Consider the following 18894-nt stretch of genomic DNA (forward strand, 5'->3'; position numbering starts at 1 on the left):
CCTAAAATAGTACTTGGCACATAACTAGTGTTCAATAAATATCCACCGAATGAATGAGGAAGTAAAATGCGCTTAAAGCCCTTTAGAGCCAGTCTTTGGAGAACGAGTCGGAGTTAGGCATCTGGAAATGTACTCAGCAATGGTAGTTTCCCAGCTGGATGGGGAGGCCCCGTGACCCACAGCTGCATCTGAGGCACAAAGCAACAAAAACAGGCTCGGGGAAGGAGCCCCCTGGGTAACGAGGTCATGAGGGAAAGTTGAATGCCAGCTCAGACTGCCAGGAACACAGTTCTCCTTGCTGACATCCAGGAAGAAGATAGTCCTGCTCTAATTTCAAACCAATGGGCAAAGATGGGAGGAGGGGTGTTGATTCCAGTAAGTTCCAGGTAGGAAAAGGGCATGAGACAGGTGCTCCAACCCAAGGATTCTCCATTTAGGGGAGGTAGATATCAGAATCACTTGAGCTGCTTCTCCCAACCTACTCACAGGGAGGCTATATGCTCCACTGATTGAAATTATTGCTCAGGGAACTGCAGGTAGAAAAGAAAATGTGTCCTTTCCTCCTGTTCTTCAGAACCAGTGCTCTTGGAATGAAAAAGAGGAAGAATGGGGTACAGAAGGAGCAAATATAAGGGAAGAGAGGCCCTAGGACCGTGGTGGCTGAGAGAGCTGGAGAAACAGGGCATCCTCCCCTTCTACTGTCTGCTGCTAGGGGCTGCAGACACCCAGTTGCTAGGACTGGAGGAAATGGGGGTGGTCTACAATGGTTTCCCTACCTCTTTTCTGTTCTCTTCCCACCTCCTTCCCCTCTCCACGGGCTGGCACACACTGGGGGAAGGAACAGGAACTGGAAGAAGAGCCCCAGAGCAAGAGTAGAGGCAGGGAGACATGCAAGAGAAGCGGTGTTTTAGCCACAAACCAACTGGGTTTATCTGTTCATATTTTGTAAGTCAGACATTTACAGGCTCGTAAGTAGAAAACTCCTTAAGGATCATATAAATGAAAAAGTTCATTTTCTTTTCATGTGAGATTCACACGACAGACTTAGAATGTGGTCACTGACACCATGAAGGAAAAGCCAAGCTTTGTGTTTTTTGTTTGTTTTTAAGTAGGCTCCATGCCCAACATGGGGCTTGAACTCACAGCCCTGAAACTGAGAGTCACATGCTCTACTGACTGAGCCAGCCAGGCACCCCAAGCTTTGTTTTGTGGAGACAATATAACACACTACCATGGTAAATGGGCAAATAAAAACACAGGTTTGTTCTAAACAAGGCACATTTAATTCCGCATGTATCACTACAAAGGGGGCAGGTGGGCAATGCAGGCTTAAGACAAAGGTAGGTAACCCTCACATAGAGAGCTCTGGATCCCATAACTGTTTTTCTGCAGGTCGGGAAAAGACTTGCTGCGATCTGATTCTGTGGTAGCACTTCAAATTCGAGCTCACCTATCACTAACCTGCAGGAGGAGCATTGCTCTTTTTTTTTTTCAATATTTTTTTTATTATATTATGTTAGTCACCATACAGTACATCCCTAGTTTTTGATGTAAAGTTGCATGATTCATTAGTTGCGTATAACACCCAGTGCACCATGCAATACGTGCCCTCCTTACTACCCATCACCAGCCTATCCCATCCCCCCCCCCCCGAAGCCCTCAGCTCTTAAGAGAGTGTCACCATATTTTTTCAGTAAAGGACCAGATAAAAAAGAGGCCAGACAGCCTCTGTCACAACTATTCAACTCTGCTGCTGCAGTTGTAGTCTGCAGTTACAATCAAACAAATGGGCATGGCTATGCACCAATACAATTTTATTCATTAAAAAAATGGCAATAATAAGTATTGGCAAGGATATGGAGAAACGGAAACACACGCACTGCTGGAGGAAATGCAACGCGGTGCAGTCATTTTGGAAAACAGTCTGGCAGTGCCTCAAAAAGCTTAAAACCTAGAGTTACCATATGACCCAGCAACTCCACACCGAGGTATAACCCAAAAGAAATAAAAATTATATGTCCACAAAAAAACTTCTACATGAATATTCACTGAAGCATTATTCATAATAGATAGAAGTGGAAAAACCCAAATGTTCATCAACGGACTAATGGGTACACAAAATGTGGTCTACCCATACAATGCGTTTGCCCGAGTGGAACGGAACGCTAACACGTGCCGCCGCAAGGGTGAATCTTGAAAACACTACACTGTGTGAAAGAAGCCAGACACAAAGGATCATGTATTTATATGAAATATCCCAAACAGGCAAATCCATAGACAGAAAGCAGCCCAGTGGTGGCCAGGGAGAGGGGAAATACGCAGTGACTACTAATGGGGGTGGGGTTTCCCTGGATGATAAAAATGGTTTGGAATTAAGATAGTGATGACGGTTGTATGACTCTGTGAAGAACCACTGACCTATACACATTAAAAGGGTGTGTAAATTATTAATTTTTTTTTGGTGTGTAAATTATATCTTAGTTAAAAAAAGAAACAGATGGGGGCGCCTGGGTGGCGCAGTCGTTAAGCGTCTGCCTTCGGCTCAGGGCGTGATCCCAGCGTTCTGGGATCGAGCCCCACATCGGGCTCATCCGCTGGGAGCCTGCTTCTTCCTCTCCCACTCCCCCTGCTTGTGTTCCCTCTCTCGCTGGCTGTCTCTGTCAAATAAATAAATAAATCTTAAAAANNCGGCAGACCCACGAGCCACACTGTCCTTGCTCACCTCCAGATGCCGCACTCGGCAGCGGTGCCTACTGTCTGAGGCCCTTCCCGAACCTCCCCCATCAGAACTGGGCTCCCTTGAACATGGCTACTGAGGACTGTAACACGTGCCACACAGAAATACAGACATGACAAAGATTCTCCACAGCTGGTCACAGAAGAAAAGCACAGCCAGAATTAAGATTTTCATTTTCAGCCCTGAGGAGCTGCGCTGAAGTGCCAACAAACAGTCATCACTGAATTAGAAAAACAGAGGACTAGCTTACTTTAATGATGCTGCCATCCTGATGTATTCAGGAGCTTTCTGGTCAACCTTCTCCATGCAAAGTCGTAATTTCTAAGAACAAAACAAAAGAGGTGAGCGGTGCTCTCAAGGTACAAGAGTTATGCTGCATCAACAGTGATGTATTTAAAATGTACACTTTCCGGGGTGCCTGGCTGGCTCAGTCAGTAGAGCATGCGACCCTTAATCTCAGGGTTGTGAGTTCAAGCCCCACACTGGGTGTGGAGCCTACTTAAAAAAAAATTTTTTTTAATGCACAGATGGAAATATGCAGAGTGGTTTTTTGTTTCTTTTTATTGTTGTTATCAATTTCCTGGTTTACAGACCGCCTTATAAGCAGTAAATCTTGCAGGAAGGAAAGAAAGTGAGGGCAGAACTTCTGACAGGATGTTTTTGCAGGGAGCAAGGCCTTCCAGGACACAAGCCAATGAGTTTACCAAGGCAGAGGAAAGGAATTGGTGGCTACATTCTTTCTCTGCCAGGTGATGGAAGCTACTCGCAAAAGGCATTGCCAGGGCTCACTTCAAAAATGAAGGAAGGAAAAAGCATGGTGGCTATTTACAAAAATGAGTTATCAGGTCATGAACTGCATACATAGGATGGCTGATGGCTACAGCTGCTGCTTAGGGCAGGGTTTCATTAACACCATTTCTAGTAGTCTAAGTATTCTTGTGGTGATTCCAGAAATGCAGCCATTATGAGCCACAGATCTGCTAACAGTGACCATTCAGTGATCAGCAAATATACAGATTGTAAGTCACCAACTTACAATGGTTAGACTTCATGATTTTTCAACTTTACAATGATGCAAAAGCGATAAGCATTCCGTAGAAACTCCTGGAACTTTGAATTTGGATCTTTCCCCAGACTAGCGACATGCAGTACAACACTCTCCCGTGATGCTGGGCAGTGGCAGCTCCAGGCCAACCACGTGATCACAGGATCAGCCACTGATCCCCTCACAACCATCCTGTGCTCATACAACTTTCTGTTTATCACTTTCAGCACAGTATCCAGTAAGTTACGTGATACACTCAGCACTTTATTATCAAACAGATTTGTGTTAGAGGATTTTGCCCCACTGCAGGCTCACGTCAGTGTTCCCAGCACAGTTAGGGTAGGCCAGGCTACGACCCTATGGTGTTCGGTATGTTTGGTGTATTAAAGGCGCTTTTGATTTAACAATATTTTCAACTCGAGATGGCTTTATCAGGACGTAGTCCCGCTGTAAGTGGACGAAGGCCTGGGCGCTCTTCTGCTCAGGGTTCTACACGGGCTACTACCTCCACCAGGCTGATCTCCCCTTCCCATCTCCCGTCCCCTGCCTATGAAACCTCCACCTGGCTAATGCTTCTCAGGCTGCAAGTACCCCCCGCCCCGGCCCGGCCATTGGGAGACTGAGGCTGACTCACTCCCCGTCTGACTCTGAATCCCATTTTTGCGTGACACTATGTTCCTCTCGAAGTGTGCATCTACTGAATGCGCTCTGGGGCTGCGGGTGGTAACGACAGCTGAGGCATTTGAATGGACTTAGGGAAGCTCTATGCCACGGGCAGTCACTCAAACCTGGAAAGCCTGAAGCTCCCGAGTTTCCCAGGACTTTTCTGGCCCACTGTTCATACCTGCTCCACCCTCACTACCCCTCACCCGCAAATCCTGTCCACACCGCATGGCAACCATCCTTCCTCCTCTTGCCCCTGGGCCACCAAAGTCTCCAACCTCCTGCTTTCAAGCGGGCAAGGAGGGGTGAGGGAACAAGGTTGTTGCAACACACCCAGGATGACTGTGAATCACCTAGGGCCCTAGCGGGGAAACCATACCATGGCCCTTTAGCAGAAACTAAAAATGATTCAAAGGAGCAACTTCCCAAAGCATTCTCCAAAATATGCAGGCGTGTACATAATCAACAGCCAGATGTGCATCTCGAGTCAGACCCGGGACCACACACGCTGAGTCACCTCATAGAGCTTTACGATGTCGGGGGTGTGCTCCTTCTCGTCAATCTGCTGCTCTCTCTTGAGCAGCGTGTCCTTGCAGTGCGTGCAGCAGCGGATCCGGTCGTCATCCTTCTCATCCAGGACGGAGCTTACACTGCTCACGCTGCTGATACTGCCCCGGCGCGAGCCATGGACACTGTTGGGTGACTGGCTGGGGCTGGTGTGCGTGCTCAGGGAATCTTTGCTGGCACTGGTGAGCTTGTCTGTAAAGCACAGCACAGGACAGGCAGCAGTGAGCCCGCAGCCTCCAATCACCCCACCGCTCACAACAGAGGGGAAGCCACAGGTGCTGATGCAGGCTCTGTCTATGGGCAAGAAGCACCACACCTTTGCCCTCCTGGGGTCAGGCTCTGTGGTGGAGGGACTCCCACTGCCAGCCAGGAAAGAGCCAGCCAGCCTAGGAAGGTCTCTCTTTGAGGCTCTGAGGCCCATTCTTAACCTGACCCAACACAATCCACATTCTCCCCAGACTGTCCTGACAGACTTCCCCACTCCCAAACATCTCACTCCTACCGCTTCCAAAGCTCAGCTCAAATGGTACATCCTTCCGGAAGCCCTACTCTATTCCTTGAGGAAAAAACAACATGCCCTTCTTATCAGGTCCTACCATGTCACCCCGCTTGGAGGACTTTCCACTTTTCTCCCTGTATGACAGTTCTATGTATACCCAGAGCTGCTCTATGAATCTGTGACTCTGGGAGGGCAGGAACTGTCTTATTCATACTTGTACCCCAATATATCCAACAAGGATACCCCACAGCAGCTGCCCAGTAAATGTTAATTAGCCCAAGACAAGAAAGGTGAATAGTGCCTCAAAAGCATAGCTTATGAAGTCTCAGGTGAGACAGAAAGTCAGTCTCAGGGAGAAAGAGAAGGTATCAAGGTAATGTGTGCCTGCTGGATGTCAGAACTGGACAGAGGAAGCATCTGCTTCTGTTCCACGTTGTCCAGATGCTCCGTAGCCAACAGCACATGCAGAGTTAGCGGAACTCCCCAGGGTTGCAAAACCACCCCAAATGTTCCAGAATTGGCCCAAAGCCCAGACCATCTTTAGCAACTTTTAACCAGCCAAGACTCAAAGTTCTAGACCCTCTGGTTCCACCTAACCTTGCAGCCACCATCCCCATAATTCTCAAACACGTCCTCCACACTCCCCCAACTAGTCTATTTGTTCATCTACTAACCCTCCCCCGGGGCCCTTCCACAGCTTTGCTCCTGCTCTGCACTCTACCAGGAGCCCTCATGCCCTATCTCTGTGCAATCCTGGCTGTCTTTTAAGCTCTTCTCAAACATCACCTCCCAACCCTGGGCATCCATGCTCTTGATCCCTCCAGCACTCAGCATCTCTCGTATTATGATGCTACAGTCTGTTCTATATGACAATAAACTGTGACTTTTATCTCAAAGGAAAGGACTAGCCTGCTGCTCATTTTTAAAGATGCTCTCTTACAGTCTCCTCTCAAAGCCTCAGCTGCCACTTCCAAGCAGAGCTGACAATGATTTGGTCAGCTCTCCTGGTGTCTGATGCAACTTCCCTCATAGTACTTATCACTTTATAAAGCAATTATTTGTAAGTCTGTATCCTCTGCTAAATGCTAGACCCTTTGTGGGAAGGGACAATGCCTTATAAACCATAGGTGGGCAAACATGACCTGTAAACCAAGTCCAGCCTGCTTTTGTATGGCCCTTGAGCTAAATATGGTCTTTAAAAGGTTGTTTAAAACCTTTTTTAAAAGGTTTTAAAAAGGGTTTTTAAAAAACATTTTTAAAAGGTTGTTTAAAAAAAGAAGAAATGTCACAGAGACCATCTGTAGTCCACAAAGCTTAAAATATTTACCCTCTGATCTTTTACAGAAAAAGTCTGCCAGCCCTTGTTATTCACCACTGTATCCCTGGACCCTAGCATTGTGCCTAGCCTATAGCAGGTTTCATGGAATCAATAAATGAATGGATGAAGACCCCATGGGACATTCACTTAAAAACGTTCAAAAAATCACCCACTAGTGATCAGCAAACAAACTAGTCACAAGAAGATCAGGGTCCAGGGCCCCGCCTCCAAGTTACCTACTTGCAAAAGGGAGGCTGATGAGCTCCATACACTTCTTGCACATAATAGACCCGCAGAGGCGGCAGTGGTGGCGGCGGTTACGGATGCTGAACTTATTCCCACAGTCTGGACAGAAAGGGACATCCTGGTCGTTGACCCAAGGCACCACGGACTTTTCTATTGCTTTGGGAAGAACAAAACAAAAATCAAACAAACAGAAAAGCTAGCCATTTTAAAAAGAGGTTTGGTCAGGGAGAAAGATAAACAGAATGAATGTGAGCAAAATTCTAGAGTTACCTCGTATCTTAGCGGACTCAGTATTCGTTCTGTCAAATGCAGTGAGCTGACAAGAAGAAAACAGTGCCAAATGGAATTAAACGGGTGATGTACATACTTTCCACAGGCAAGAGGCATTAAGCAGGAATTCACACATCTTCATTTCTCAAGTCTCATCTGTCAACCCCAACCCCACAAAGTCACAAAAGCAACTTCACATTGGACAGAGTATTAGCTTTGCATCTAGAAGACAGCTCTCTTCCCCGTGACCAGATTCCAATCTCTTTATTGTCAGTTCTCTGTTTAAGCAATAACCAGGGGTAGGCAAGGATATGGTCGGTGTGGCTACTGAAAGCAATGGGGAACCCCTGATTCTCCACAGTCCTCCTGGACAGTGAAACTGGCCTACAAAGTACACACATTTCTGCCCTGCAACGTACACATCAAGAACTATACCTGCGGTTGCTACCATGCCCACCATATAATCCAGATTATACACAACAAGCATTTCTAGGGTCAAAGTAGAACAGAGTGACTGTGGGTGCTGAAGACACACTCTGGTACCATAGGACGAGAAGGCCCAGTCCCGATGTTCCCACACTGAACGCTGGCCCTGGCTGAGCACTCCTCACAGACCTTGTCACCATCTTCTGTCTGTTATCGAGTATCACATAGTATGTCCCACTGCATGATTGTACTTTGGACACCCAGAAGAGGAAATAATTAGAAGGTAGAAAGGTTTTCGAGCAGCCAAGTGGGCTTCAGAGGAAGGAAAAGGAAAGCTGGATACGTGCAAGGCTGTCAACCTGGGCCATCTCCTACAGTAAAACCGGCCCAGGCTAGAACTGTCTACCACGTCCTCTGTGCCTCTCTAGGTGGGTTCGAGGTGGGGCATTTCTCTGCCAGCATCAAATATATACAACATACATGATAACACACTGCAGAAATATAATTTTTTTTCCTCCCAGAAAACTTATACTTGCAGAAAAAAAATGTTTTTAAAACAATAAAATTTACCTTCTCTAACCTGATTATTAATTTATTAACTTCAACAACATAGTGGTCAATTCTGGCAGCTCGGTGTTTTTTGAAGTCAGAAAGATGGCTTCTCACAGCACCTAGGACAGGAAATAGGGAGATAAATAACATGTCGCTTCTCTGACAGAGCTGCTTATCCTCAATGAATTTTATTTTATTTTTTTAAAGATGACTTGGTATTGTTTAAGACTGTATTTATTTATTTATTTATTTGAGAGAGAGACAGAGAGCACGAGTGTGGGGAGGAGCAGAGGGAGAGGGAGACAGAATCCCAAGCCGACTTTGTGCTGAGCACAGAGCCCAACACAGAGCTCAATCCCAGGACCCTGAGATCATGACCTGAGCTGAAAATAAGAGTCAGACGCTTAACCGACTGAGCCACCCAGGTGCCCCTATTCTCAATGAATTTTCATTTTTTTTTAAGATTTCATTTATTTGAGAGAGAGAGAGAGGGAGAGAGAGACAGAGTTAGCGAGAGAGAGCACAAGTGGGGGGGAGAGGGAGAAGCAGGCTCCCCGCCAAGCAGAGAGCCTGACATGGGGCTTGATCCCAGGACCCTGAGATCACGCCCTGAGCCGAAGGCAGACGCTCAACCGCTGTGCCACCCAGGCGCCCCCCCCTTCAATGAATTTTAAACACAAGCAGAAATTCAAGGAGTTTAGAGTCTTACTAAAAATTCGAAGACAAGCAAATGGGAACAAATTTGCTAAACTGTTAACCACAGTTACCTTGGAGGCCACAAAGCACAGTATAAGAGACCTCAGAGTATGGTGGAGGAGACTGGAGCCTGCCTGTGCTCAAATTTCAATTTCAAACCTTCTCACACAAATGGAACCAAGTAGTTTGTTGTTTTAGCATATCTGAAATATCTTCTCTTCCAAAACAACAACTCACCCCAGCTGCACAGAGTGACCTTCAACAAGTCCCTTGATGTCTGTGTAACCTGGGAGTACTCATCTATAAAATGGGGATAACAGTAGTACCTACTCTGCAAGGCTGTTAGGAGGATTAAAAGTTAAAATTTATTAAGTCCTTAGAACACTGTCTGGCACACGAATTTTTGTTAAGTAAAAAGGACAGTAACATTATGGGCGATTTTTAAAAACCCTCATACTTCTCTGTGCTTTCCAAAGTTGGTACACTATGGGTTTTCATCAGAATAAAAACAGTCCCTCTCAAAATAGTCCCCAAAATGTAAATGCTAAGAGATGTCACTGGAAGAGCTAGTTAAACTGATACCTTGATCAGTCCAGCGGCAAAGATCCAGAAAAACCTTCTCACATAAATGGAACCAAGTAGTTTGTTGTTTTAGCATATCTGAAATATCTTCTCTTCCAAAACACCAACTCACCCCAGCTGCCCCCACCCCAGCACCCAGTCCACTTCCTCTTCCCAACCACGGCCTATTCACTTATAAGTTGTGCCCCACCTGGAGCTTCTTACATACTATACTCTGCACCATCCTTGCTCTTTTCTCCCCTAACCATACTCTCTAACATCGAATTAAATTTTAGTTTCAAATTCTTAGCTGTGATCAGAAATCTTTTAAGATTTTACTTATTTATTTGGCAGAGACAGAGCGTGCGAGCGCACAAACAGGAGGAGAGGCAAGCAGAGGGAGAAGCAGACTCCCTGCTGAGCAGAGAGCCTGACATGGGGCTCAATCCCAGGACGCCGGATCATGACCTGAGCTGAAGGCAGATGCTTAAGTGACTGAGCCACCCAGGTGCCCCGGCATGACCACAGATCTTAACTTTTAGAATTTGCCATTCACTTGACCTTCCACAATTGTGACTTCCTCCAGTTGTTGAAACCAGCAAGTTAATCAGAAAATTGCTCTGATAACTTAACACTGGTCATCATGAAACAGGCTATCAAAAAGCTAGTAAGAATCCACATGCCTGAAATTTCTCCTTCATGTTTCAAATTGACTTTCATATGTAACTCATTATTATAGGTATACTATCACGTTTTATTAGTTTCAGGTGTACAACATATTGATTTGAAAAATCTTTTAATTCTTTTTTTTAGATTTTAAGTAATCTCTCTCCCCATCACAAGGTTCGAACTCACAATCCTGAAATCATGAGTCACACACTCTTTCGACTGAGCTAGCCAGGAGCCCCTGATTTGAATATTTCTTAGATTTTATTTTATTATTTTTTTACTAAAGTGTAATTAACAATGTTACATTATATAGTGTTATTTTATTTTTTTATTATTTTTTAAGATTTATAATATTTGAGATACTATTCACACAATTCACCATTTAAAGCATACAAATTCCATGGTTTTTAGCATATTCAGAGTTGAACAACCATCACCAAAATAAATTTTAGAACATTTCATCACCCCAAAAGGATGATTAAAAAAAAAAAGATTTTCTTTATTTATCTGGTGGGGGAGAGCACAGAGGGAGAGGGAGAAGCAGACTCCCCACTGAGCAGAGAGCCTGATGCAGGGCTCAATCCCAGGACCCCGAGATCATGACCTGAGCCAATCATGATCTGAAATCATGACCTGAATCAAAGGCAGATGCTTAACTGACTAAAAGCCACCCAGGTACTCCATATATAGGGTTATTTTTTTTTTAAGATTTCATTTATTTATTTGTCAGAGAGAGAGAACACAAGCAGGGGGAGCAGCAGGCAGAGGGAGAAGCAGGCTCCCGGCTCCCCGACGCGGGGCTCGATCCCACGACCCTGAGATCATGACCTGAGCCGAAGGCAGATGCTTCACCGACTGAGCCACCCAGGCGTCTCTGTAGTGTTATTATTATTATTATTTTTAAAGATTTTATTTATTTGTTTGACAGAGAGAGAGACAGCCAGCGAGAGAGGGAACACAAGCAGGGGGAGCAGCAGGCAGAGGGAGAAGCAGGCTCCCGGCTCCCCGACGCGGGGCTCGATCCCAGGACCCTGGGATCACGCCCTGAGCCAAAGGCAGACGCTTAACGACTGAACCACCCAGGCGCCCCCCCTATAGTGTTATTTTTAAAGCCATTTTCTTCTGCCATGATGAAAATGTTTCCACTCTCCAATATGGTAGCCACTAGTGTAGACTGAGCACTTGAAATGTGTCTAGTATATGATTGAGGAAATTACTTTAAATTTTATTTAATTTTAATTTATTTAAACTTAAATAGCCATATATAATTAGTGGCTATCCTATCAGAGAGTGCAGTTCTAAGATTTTCCTCATCCAAAAAGACACATTCCACTGTGGCCCCATAAGAAGAACATGGTAGATGACTCTGGGTAAATATCAATTCCCTCCTTAGAGTCTGTTTCCTCATCTATAAACAGGAATGAGCATCATAAGCCATTCCACCTCATGAAGCTTTTGTGAAAGATGCAAAAGATAGTGAATACGAAAAGTATAATAAAGCCTTAGAAGGAAATCATTATCCATTGCATGGATAGAAAATATATTGTTTTGTTATCATACAACAGTTAAAGGACATGTAAAATAAGCCAGTTCAACTTCATACGCATTTTTGGTAACAGCTCCGTTGAGATATTATTCACACAACCCACCATTTAAGCATACAGATTTCATGGTTTTTAGCACAGAGTCGTACAAACATCACCAAAATAAATTTTAGAACATTTTCACCACCCAAAAAAGACGATGATTTTTTTTTTAAAGATTTTATTTATTTATTTGAGAGAGAGAGAGAGAGAGGGAAAGCACAGAAGGAGAGTGAGACGAAGAAGCAGACTCCCTGCTGAGCAGAGAGCCCAACGTGGGGCTCAATCCCAGGACCCTGAGATTATGACCTGAGCCAAGGGCACATGCTCAACTGACTGAGCCACCCAGGCGCCTTAGGGTGATTATTTTGAAAGTCAGTAGATGGTACCATAATTATGTGTTTCAGAAAATTCAGCTGCACAAATAAATCAGTGAGTGCCTCTTGCTAGGCAGGTAACATCCTACGTGAGAAGAGACAGCCCAGTCAATGGAGTCTCTGCCTGGGCTGATGTCAAACACCTGAATTCCTACCTCAGTTCTGTAGTTTCTTAGCTGTTTGACTCTGGGCAGGTCCCCACCCAGTGCAGTGAGGATTAAATGAGTACACACGTAAAGCATTTAATGCAGTGCCTAACACAAAGCAGATGCTCAGCTCATTCTGATCCATTTTTGCCCCCCTCTGGGACATAAGGTCCATGAGTTTAGACCATTCTGGTTTACTGATGCCTCCTCGGCTGACTTTTTCTTTTTTAAAGATTTATTTATTTAGAGAAACAGAGCGAGCATGCGAGTGGGGGAACAGGCAGAGAGAGAGGATCTTCAAGCGAACCCACTGAGCGCGGAGCCCAGACACAGGGTTCAATCTCACAACCTGTGTGAGATCATGACCTGAGCCGAAACCAAGAGTTGGACAAGTAACTGACTAAACCATCCAGGTCCCCCCCCCCTTTTTTTTCTCAGCTAACTCTTAAAACAGCACCTAGAAGATATAGGTGTCTAAACATTTGCTGAATGAATGAACAGAATTTCTTACCTAGTTCCTGGGGTTCCCACATATAAGGGTCGACCCCTCCATAACTGAAAGACTCATATCCTTGTGTCCCTGATTCTGCTCGGTCATCTCCGTCTCGTTTCAACAGCCTGTTCTTGGCTTTCTTAGCCTTCTGGACAAGACCTTGAAAAATGAAACAAACACCATAAATGAATCCATAAACATCTAGTAAAAAGTCAAGGGATATCTCAAAACACAAGACTGATGAAATGACTATACTTTAAAAAATTCTGGATCCCAAATAAATTGGAATAATAAGCCCATAACCACTGTATTACAAATACCACAGAGCATTCATTCATTCATTAGTTAGTATTAGCAGTAAGTTGGCTTACGTAGCCAATATACAGCTAAATTACTACTCACAGCCAAATTTAAGAGCCCAGTTAAAGTTTTTAAATCAAATTCAATGAGGGGACCAAGGCAATGGAAATGTTTTTTTCCTAGATCTTAACTGGGGAGGTGGTTATACGGATATATACATTTTTCAAAACTCACTGAATTGTACACCTAAAAACTTATGTGTAAACTATATCTTAATTAAAATAAAGTTTTTTAAAAATTAAATTCTACGGGGGTGCCTGGGTGGCTCAGACGGTTAAGCATCTGCCTTTGGCTCAGGTCATGATCCCAGGGTCCTGGGATCGAGCCCTACATTGGGCTCCCTCCTCAGTGGGGAGCCTGCTTCTCCCTCTGCCTCTGCCATTCCCTCCGCTTGTACTCTCTGGCTCTCTCTGTCAAATAAATAAATAAAATCTTGAAAAAAAATTAAATTCTATGATATTATTTACTCTATGAAGTCATGAGTAAACACTTTTTGTTTACTCCCAGGATGGGATTTTACCAAACCAACATTCCTGGGCTAGTGTTCCCCATAATGCTTAGCTCTACACAGAGTTCTTCTTCCCCCACTCACTTCTGAATGCATGCGTGAGGATACTGACAAAAAGCTTCAAGAAACAGGTGTAACACCTATAACATAACACAAAGTGAACCAGACTTGGTAAGAAGAGAAAACGAATGCTTCCTGGATTGATTCTTTGCATGTACCAGGCACAAAACAAAGTGCTTTCCAAAAATCAAGCCAATGCATGCTCACAACATTATGAGGCAGGTGGTATCCCTCCTTATAAATGAGGACGTGACATAAAGTGGGGGAACACCTGCTGCACCCCAGATCACAGAGCTTATAAGGCAGCAGAGCTGCAAGTGGAAACCTCATCTGTTTGAAACGAGAACCCCAGCTCTCCCCAGCCAGCGTGATTCAAAAACTATGCCTCTGCAGAACAGGGCTTTTGCCACCTCTGCTAAGTGAGAGGACCTGCTGTTTGTTAAAAAGGAACAACAGTCAACTTGTGAGAAAAAAATTCTTGATTCTATGTTGCTCTCATTAAGGTTCTTAAATCTTGGGTAATTAGCCCTTTCTACCCCTAAAATCTAGTAGAAAATAACAGATTTATTTTTATTTACTTTTTAAAAGATTTTATTTATTTATTTGACAGAAAGAGAGCACAAGCAGGGGGAGCAGCAGAGGGAGAGGGAGAAGCAGGCTCCCCGCTTGCAGGACCCTGGGATCATGACCTGACCCAATGGCAGATGCTTAACCAACTGAGCCACCCAGGCACCCCTAAAATATGAGATTTAATACAAAATACAATTCTTTTAGATTTAATAGATCAATCCTTCATGGAGTTCCCACAATTTTGAAGTGCTCTGTCACCTGAATAACATTAAAAACACTACCACAGCTTTTCAAAAACCTAGGGAAATGCAGATATGGAGGGGCTGGCAGGCCCAGGAAACTGTTAAGCTTATCAATATGTCTTTGTGAGACAGTCAAGCTACTGGCTACTCTGAGATGGTTTTCTCCCACTGGAAAAAATAAGGTCCACCAGAACTAAAGGACACCATCTAAAATGCATTCAAGTAATCTCTCCTAAAAACATGGGAGAGAAAACTGTCTGATGTAAACAAAGGGTTAGCAAACAGGAAACTGGAGTTAGCATTCACTAATTTATTTCTGCAAACAAGACTAAACTGTGTTGGGTTATTAAACAGGCAGTCCGTGCCATTTAACCACTTTATGAGGACAGAAGAACCCTCTGGCAACCTTCCCAGGTGTAGTACTTCAAAAGGGGGCCAATTAAGAACAAGCCCGTATGTTTTTAAAAACACAAAGCAGGAAAAAAAGAATAACAACAACAACAAAAAAAACATAAAGCAAAAGTCACAGTTAATTTTCAACCACCCTTTCTTATATTTACTGTACGAGTGCTAAACCGAAGCTGTATCAGGGCTGGAGCCCAAACTCACTGACCACCTTCTAGTAATGACAAATTTATATTTTCTTTCTTAAACTGCCTCCAAAACCTGATACCAAGGTTTGCTCTTCTGGCTTTAACATTTCACTTGACAAAACCAGCAATGTCATAAAATTTGTGAGAAGCAAAAGACCACATGAAGACATGACCTGCTTTTTAAAGGACTTTTCAAAAATCTTTGATGTCAGTCTTCAAAACTTTCCTGATTCTGAAACACAGAAAACTCCCACACAAGCAAGACTTCCTTCCTGACTAAACAAATGATCATTAGACTAAAGGAATGCTTAATTTCTTAGTTCTTCTGAGGTACAGGTGGGGGAAACCGAGGGAAAAACACAAGAGAATTCTATCAAATTTTTTTCACAACTCATAAAATTCCTACTCTATTATTTTTTTTTTTTAAGATTTTATTTATTTATGTGACAGAGAGACAGCCAGCGAGAGAGGGAACACAGCAGGCGAGTGAGAGAGGAAGAAGCAGGCTCCCAGCAGAGGAGCCTGATGTGGGACTCGATCCCGGAACGCCGGGATCACGCCCTGAGCCGAAGGCAGACGCTTTAACGACTGCGCTACCCAGGCGCCCCCCTACTCTATTATTCTTTAAGTGGATTCCCACATCTGTTATTCCCTAAGTAACCTTAAACATTTTTCCTCTAATAAATAGGTCACCACAGGAAGCTGAAGACATTGTCTAACCTCTGTACCCACTAGCATCAAAGTCGTCGTCGTGACATCACAGTATGTGACTCAGGTCAGCTGACGCCCAGGCTGGACACTCATTAAAAATCACGGAGGCCCTTCAGCTGTCCAAGGAAACCTAGATGATCAGTTTGTTTGCATTCTAGCTGCAGGACAAGCTGTGGTTGGAACACAGAATCTGGTATCATCAGTGACGCCAAGTGGAAAGAGCAGCAGTAGACTCAGAAGACCTGGGGTCAAGGCCTAGCTCTGCCAATTCCTATGTGACCTTGGATAAGTCACTCAACATCTCTGAGCTTCACTTTTTCTCTGCAGAATGAAACCAACCACCTTCTTGCAGAGTCGCTATGAGAATCAAAAGAAATAATGTTTATGAAAGAACTCTGGAAACTATAAAATGCACAACACTTTTGGGGGGCCTTCTAATAGTTACGGCTCTCCTCGAGCCTCTACAGACAGAAGCCACCTTATTTATCACAGCCCTCAGGATTTTGAAAATATCTGACTTTGTTGTGTTTTTGGATAGAGGTTATAAATGTTAATGATTTCAACAATTTTTTCTGAACTGACAAGTGAAACATGGAGTGGGACTATTTGATTACAGGGGGCATGTGACTCACATGTGTGGAGGCCAAATTCCACTTAGAAATACATGATCGTCCCCTTCTCTCTCACCCAACACAGAATTGTGAATATACATCCAGACCTTTTTAATCTCGCTGCCTTCAGAAATGCTGCCAGCTGAAAGAAGCAGCTGGCAGTGAGTTCCGGAGCAGTGGCATCCTATTTAGGAGTTAGAATCTGAAGTTCTGGAAATGTACACTATGTATAGTTAAAATGGCGCAGAAAAAATTCTTTCTGCAACTCTCTACGACATGAGGACTGGGAAGCTCAAAAACAAGTTTAACCTTTTGGGTTGTTTCTCCTTGCTCTTCAACTATGACCTTCCTTTTTCTGGGCTGCAGAGAACAAGGTATAAGTGAAGAAGGAAGAATGGCAGGCAGGCTTGAATTTGTGACAGGGAAATGGGTGTACAATGTGCCTCCACTTTCAGAGCAAAGGAAAGGAGTTCCACTCCAAATTCCTCACAGGCTGGAGATTAGATAATTCAGTGTAGCATGAGATAGCACAGCATAAGAATTACAATTACTCGGTTCAAAGCCAGGCCCTGCCTCACTGTGTGACTTCAGGCAACTTATCTAATTTCTCCATGACTAGTACCCTCATGAGTAAAATGGGTCTCACAGTCCATTAGTCATTGCGAGAATTAAATGAAGTTCATTCATGGGAAGACTTTGAACAATGCCTGGCACAAGGTAAGCATAAGATAAATGGTCACTGCTATTATTATTTTCTATTGTTTATCGTGTTCTGGCGGCATCATGGAAGTTAATGAAACCATCCCATGAGTTAATGCTCCCACTGACAGAATAGGATAAGCAAAAAATTCTCGCCTCTTACTTTTAATTTGCCCTTTGACATCCCGGTCTTCCCCAGAGTGCTCTTCCTCATAATGTGACTGAAGCTGATAGAAAGACTGCAGGTTCTTCAGGCACAAAGGGCAGAGGAAGCCCTCCCTCACTTCCCCAGGGTCATCCAGGGAAGCCATAGCAGTGCCCCTCTCAGCCCCTGCAAGGCAGAGGCCTCATGCCAAGAGTCAGCTTGATTTCTCCACAAGGGACCAGGGCTCTTACAGCATTAGCTTAACCAAGCAGCACACAGATGATGGGGAAGTGGTATCATGGCCCTGGATGAGGTTTCCTCTTTGGAGTAGGAGAAGCTCTGAAACAGGAAAGAAGAAGGGTGGGGGGAGAAAAAAAATACCCAATTCAGGCAAATTAGCAGCAACTGAGAATTTTCTTTGTTCTTTTCACAGGTCAACAAGATTATTTAATGTTTGTTCAGTACAGGCTTGAAAACACAAAACTGCTTTCTCAAATCCTTACATCAAAACACAAAACCTTTAAAGATTTGAGAACATCAATGGACAATGGCAACTCAGTGAAATAGGGAGCACAGATTCCTGAAGATAAGAAAATTCAACCTCAAAAGCAAGTAATAGCAAGGCAGTTCTCTTTACTCCAACTGGTCCAACTTCATAATTTGTATGCCATTTTAGCCATTGGGGAAATGTCTGAAGTACTTACCAACATACAGAAATTTTTGACTCTTTACCTTGGTCATTTATTCAACCACACATACTGAGCTCTTACACCTATGTCAAAAATGCAAACAGAAAAAGAGATAGTGTCTGCCCTAAAAAACAAACAAAAGTAAAACTAAAACCAAACCAAACAAAAATCCCAACCTTAGTCTAAGGAAGAGCATTAGAAACCCAGTGGTAAAAAGAAAAATCTACTTTGTGTTGTATATTTGTAGAGTACTTTCTCTAAAATGAGTTTACTGGATTTTATAAGCCAATAAATGACAGCTGAACAGCAAGCCTAACGTTCTCACTGCTTCAAAAATAAAAGGATTCGGTGCTTAAACAACTCAGGTCTTAGTAAGTTACATCTTCACTTTTATTGGGCCATGGCAAAGTCACTTCCAATGTCACCACAGAAAAACTCCCAGTCATAGGGAGAATCCAGACAAAACCATTCCAAAAAAGCAGAGAAATCTCTCCCCAAGATCCTGAGGTCACAAACCACAGGAGAGAGTAAGAGGAAATACATGACCCTCAGCTTTGGATGGAGCTGCTTAGCAGGCCTGTGAGGGACTGCCTGCTCCTCACAGCTGAAGGGTAGCTGCAACCCAGAAAATAAACAAATGAAACACCGGGACCCTGTTTTCTTTTCCTTCAAGAACACAGATCTCAGTCCCTCTTCCAGACAGTCACTGAAATAGTAGCTCCAGTTCCCACCCCAGCCATTGGTTCATCAGATGCCCTGACTCTGAAAGCCCCCTTCCTTCCGATGCATTCACCCTAACAAACACAAATCAAACACACACACACACACACCCTTCACATCTCAACCCAACCTTACTTC

The 18894-nt window shown here is 44.0% G+C and overlaps 1 protein-coding gene across 2 annotated transcripts in view; it reads right to left on the minus strand.

Moving 5' to 3' along the window:
- The window catches only part of RBSN (rabenosyn, RAB effector), a 29078-nt gene that overhangs the window by 8260 nt on the left and 1924 nt on the right, over positions 1–18894 (minus strand). The window contains exons 2-8 of one of the 2 annotated variants that reach the window (XM_008697839.2): positions 17599–17686; positions 12867–13007; positions 8342–8442; positions 7346–7391; positions 7070–7231; positions 4963–5204; positions 2988–3058 (exon numbers count right to left, since the gene is read on the minus strand). In XM_008697839.2, the coding sequence (XP_008696061.1) occupies positions 2988–3058; positions 4963–5204; positions 7070–7231; positions 7346–7391; positions 8342–8442; positions 12867–12888 (644 nt within the window). In that variant the 5' untranslated portion in view covers positions 12889–13007; positions 17599–17686. Of the gene's footprint in view, positions 1–2987; positions 3059–4962; positions 5205–7069; positions 7232–7345; positions 7392–8341; positions 8443–12866; positions 13008–17365; positions 17687–18894 lie in introns of both variants that reach the window. The other variant, XM_008697838.2, reaches the window with a different exon arrangement.

This window comes from Ursus maritimus, unplaced genomic scaffold, assembly GCF_017311325.1.
Source record: "Ursus maritimus isolate PB19 unplaced genomic scaffold, ASM1731132v1 scaffold_14, whole genome shotgun sequence".
NCBI lineage: Eukaryota > Metazoa > Chordata > Mammalia > Carnivora > Ursidae > Ursus > Ursus maritimus.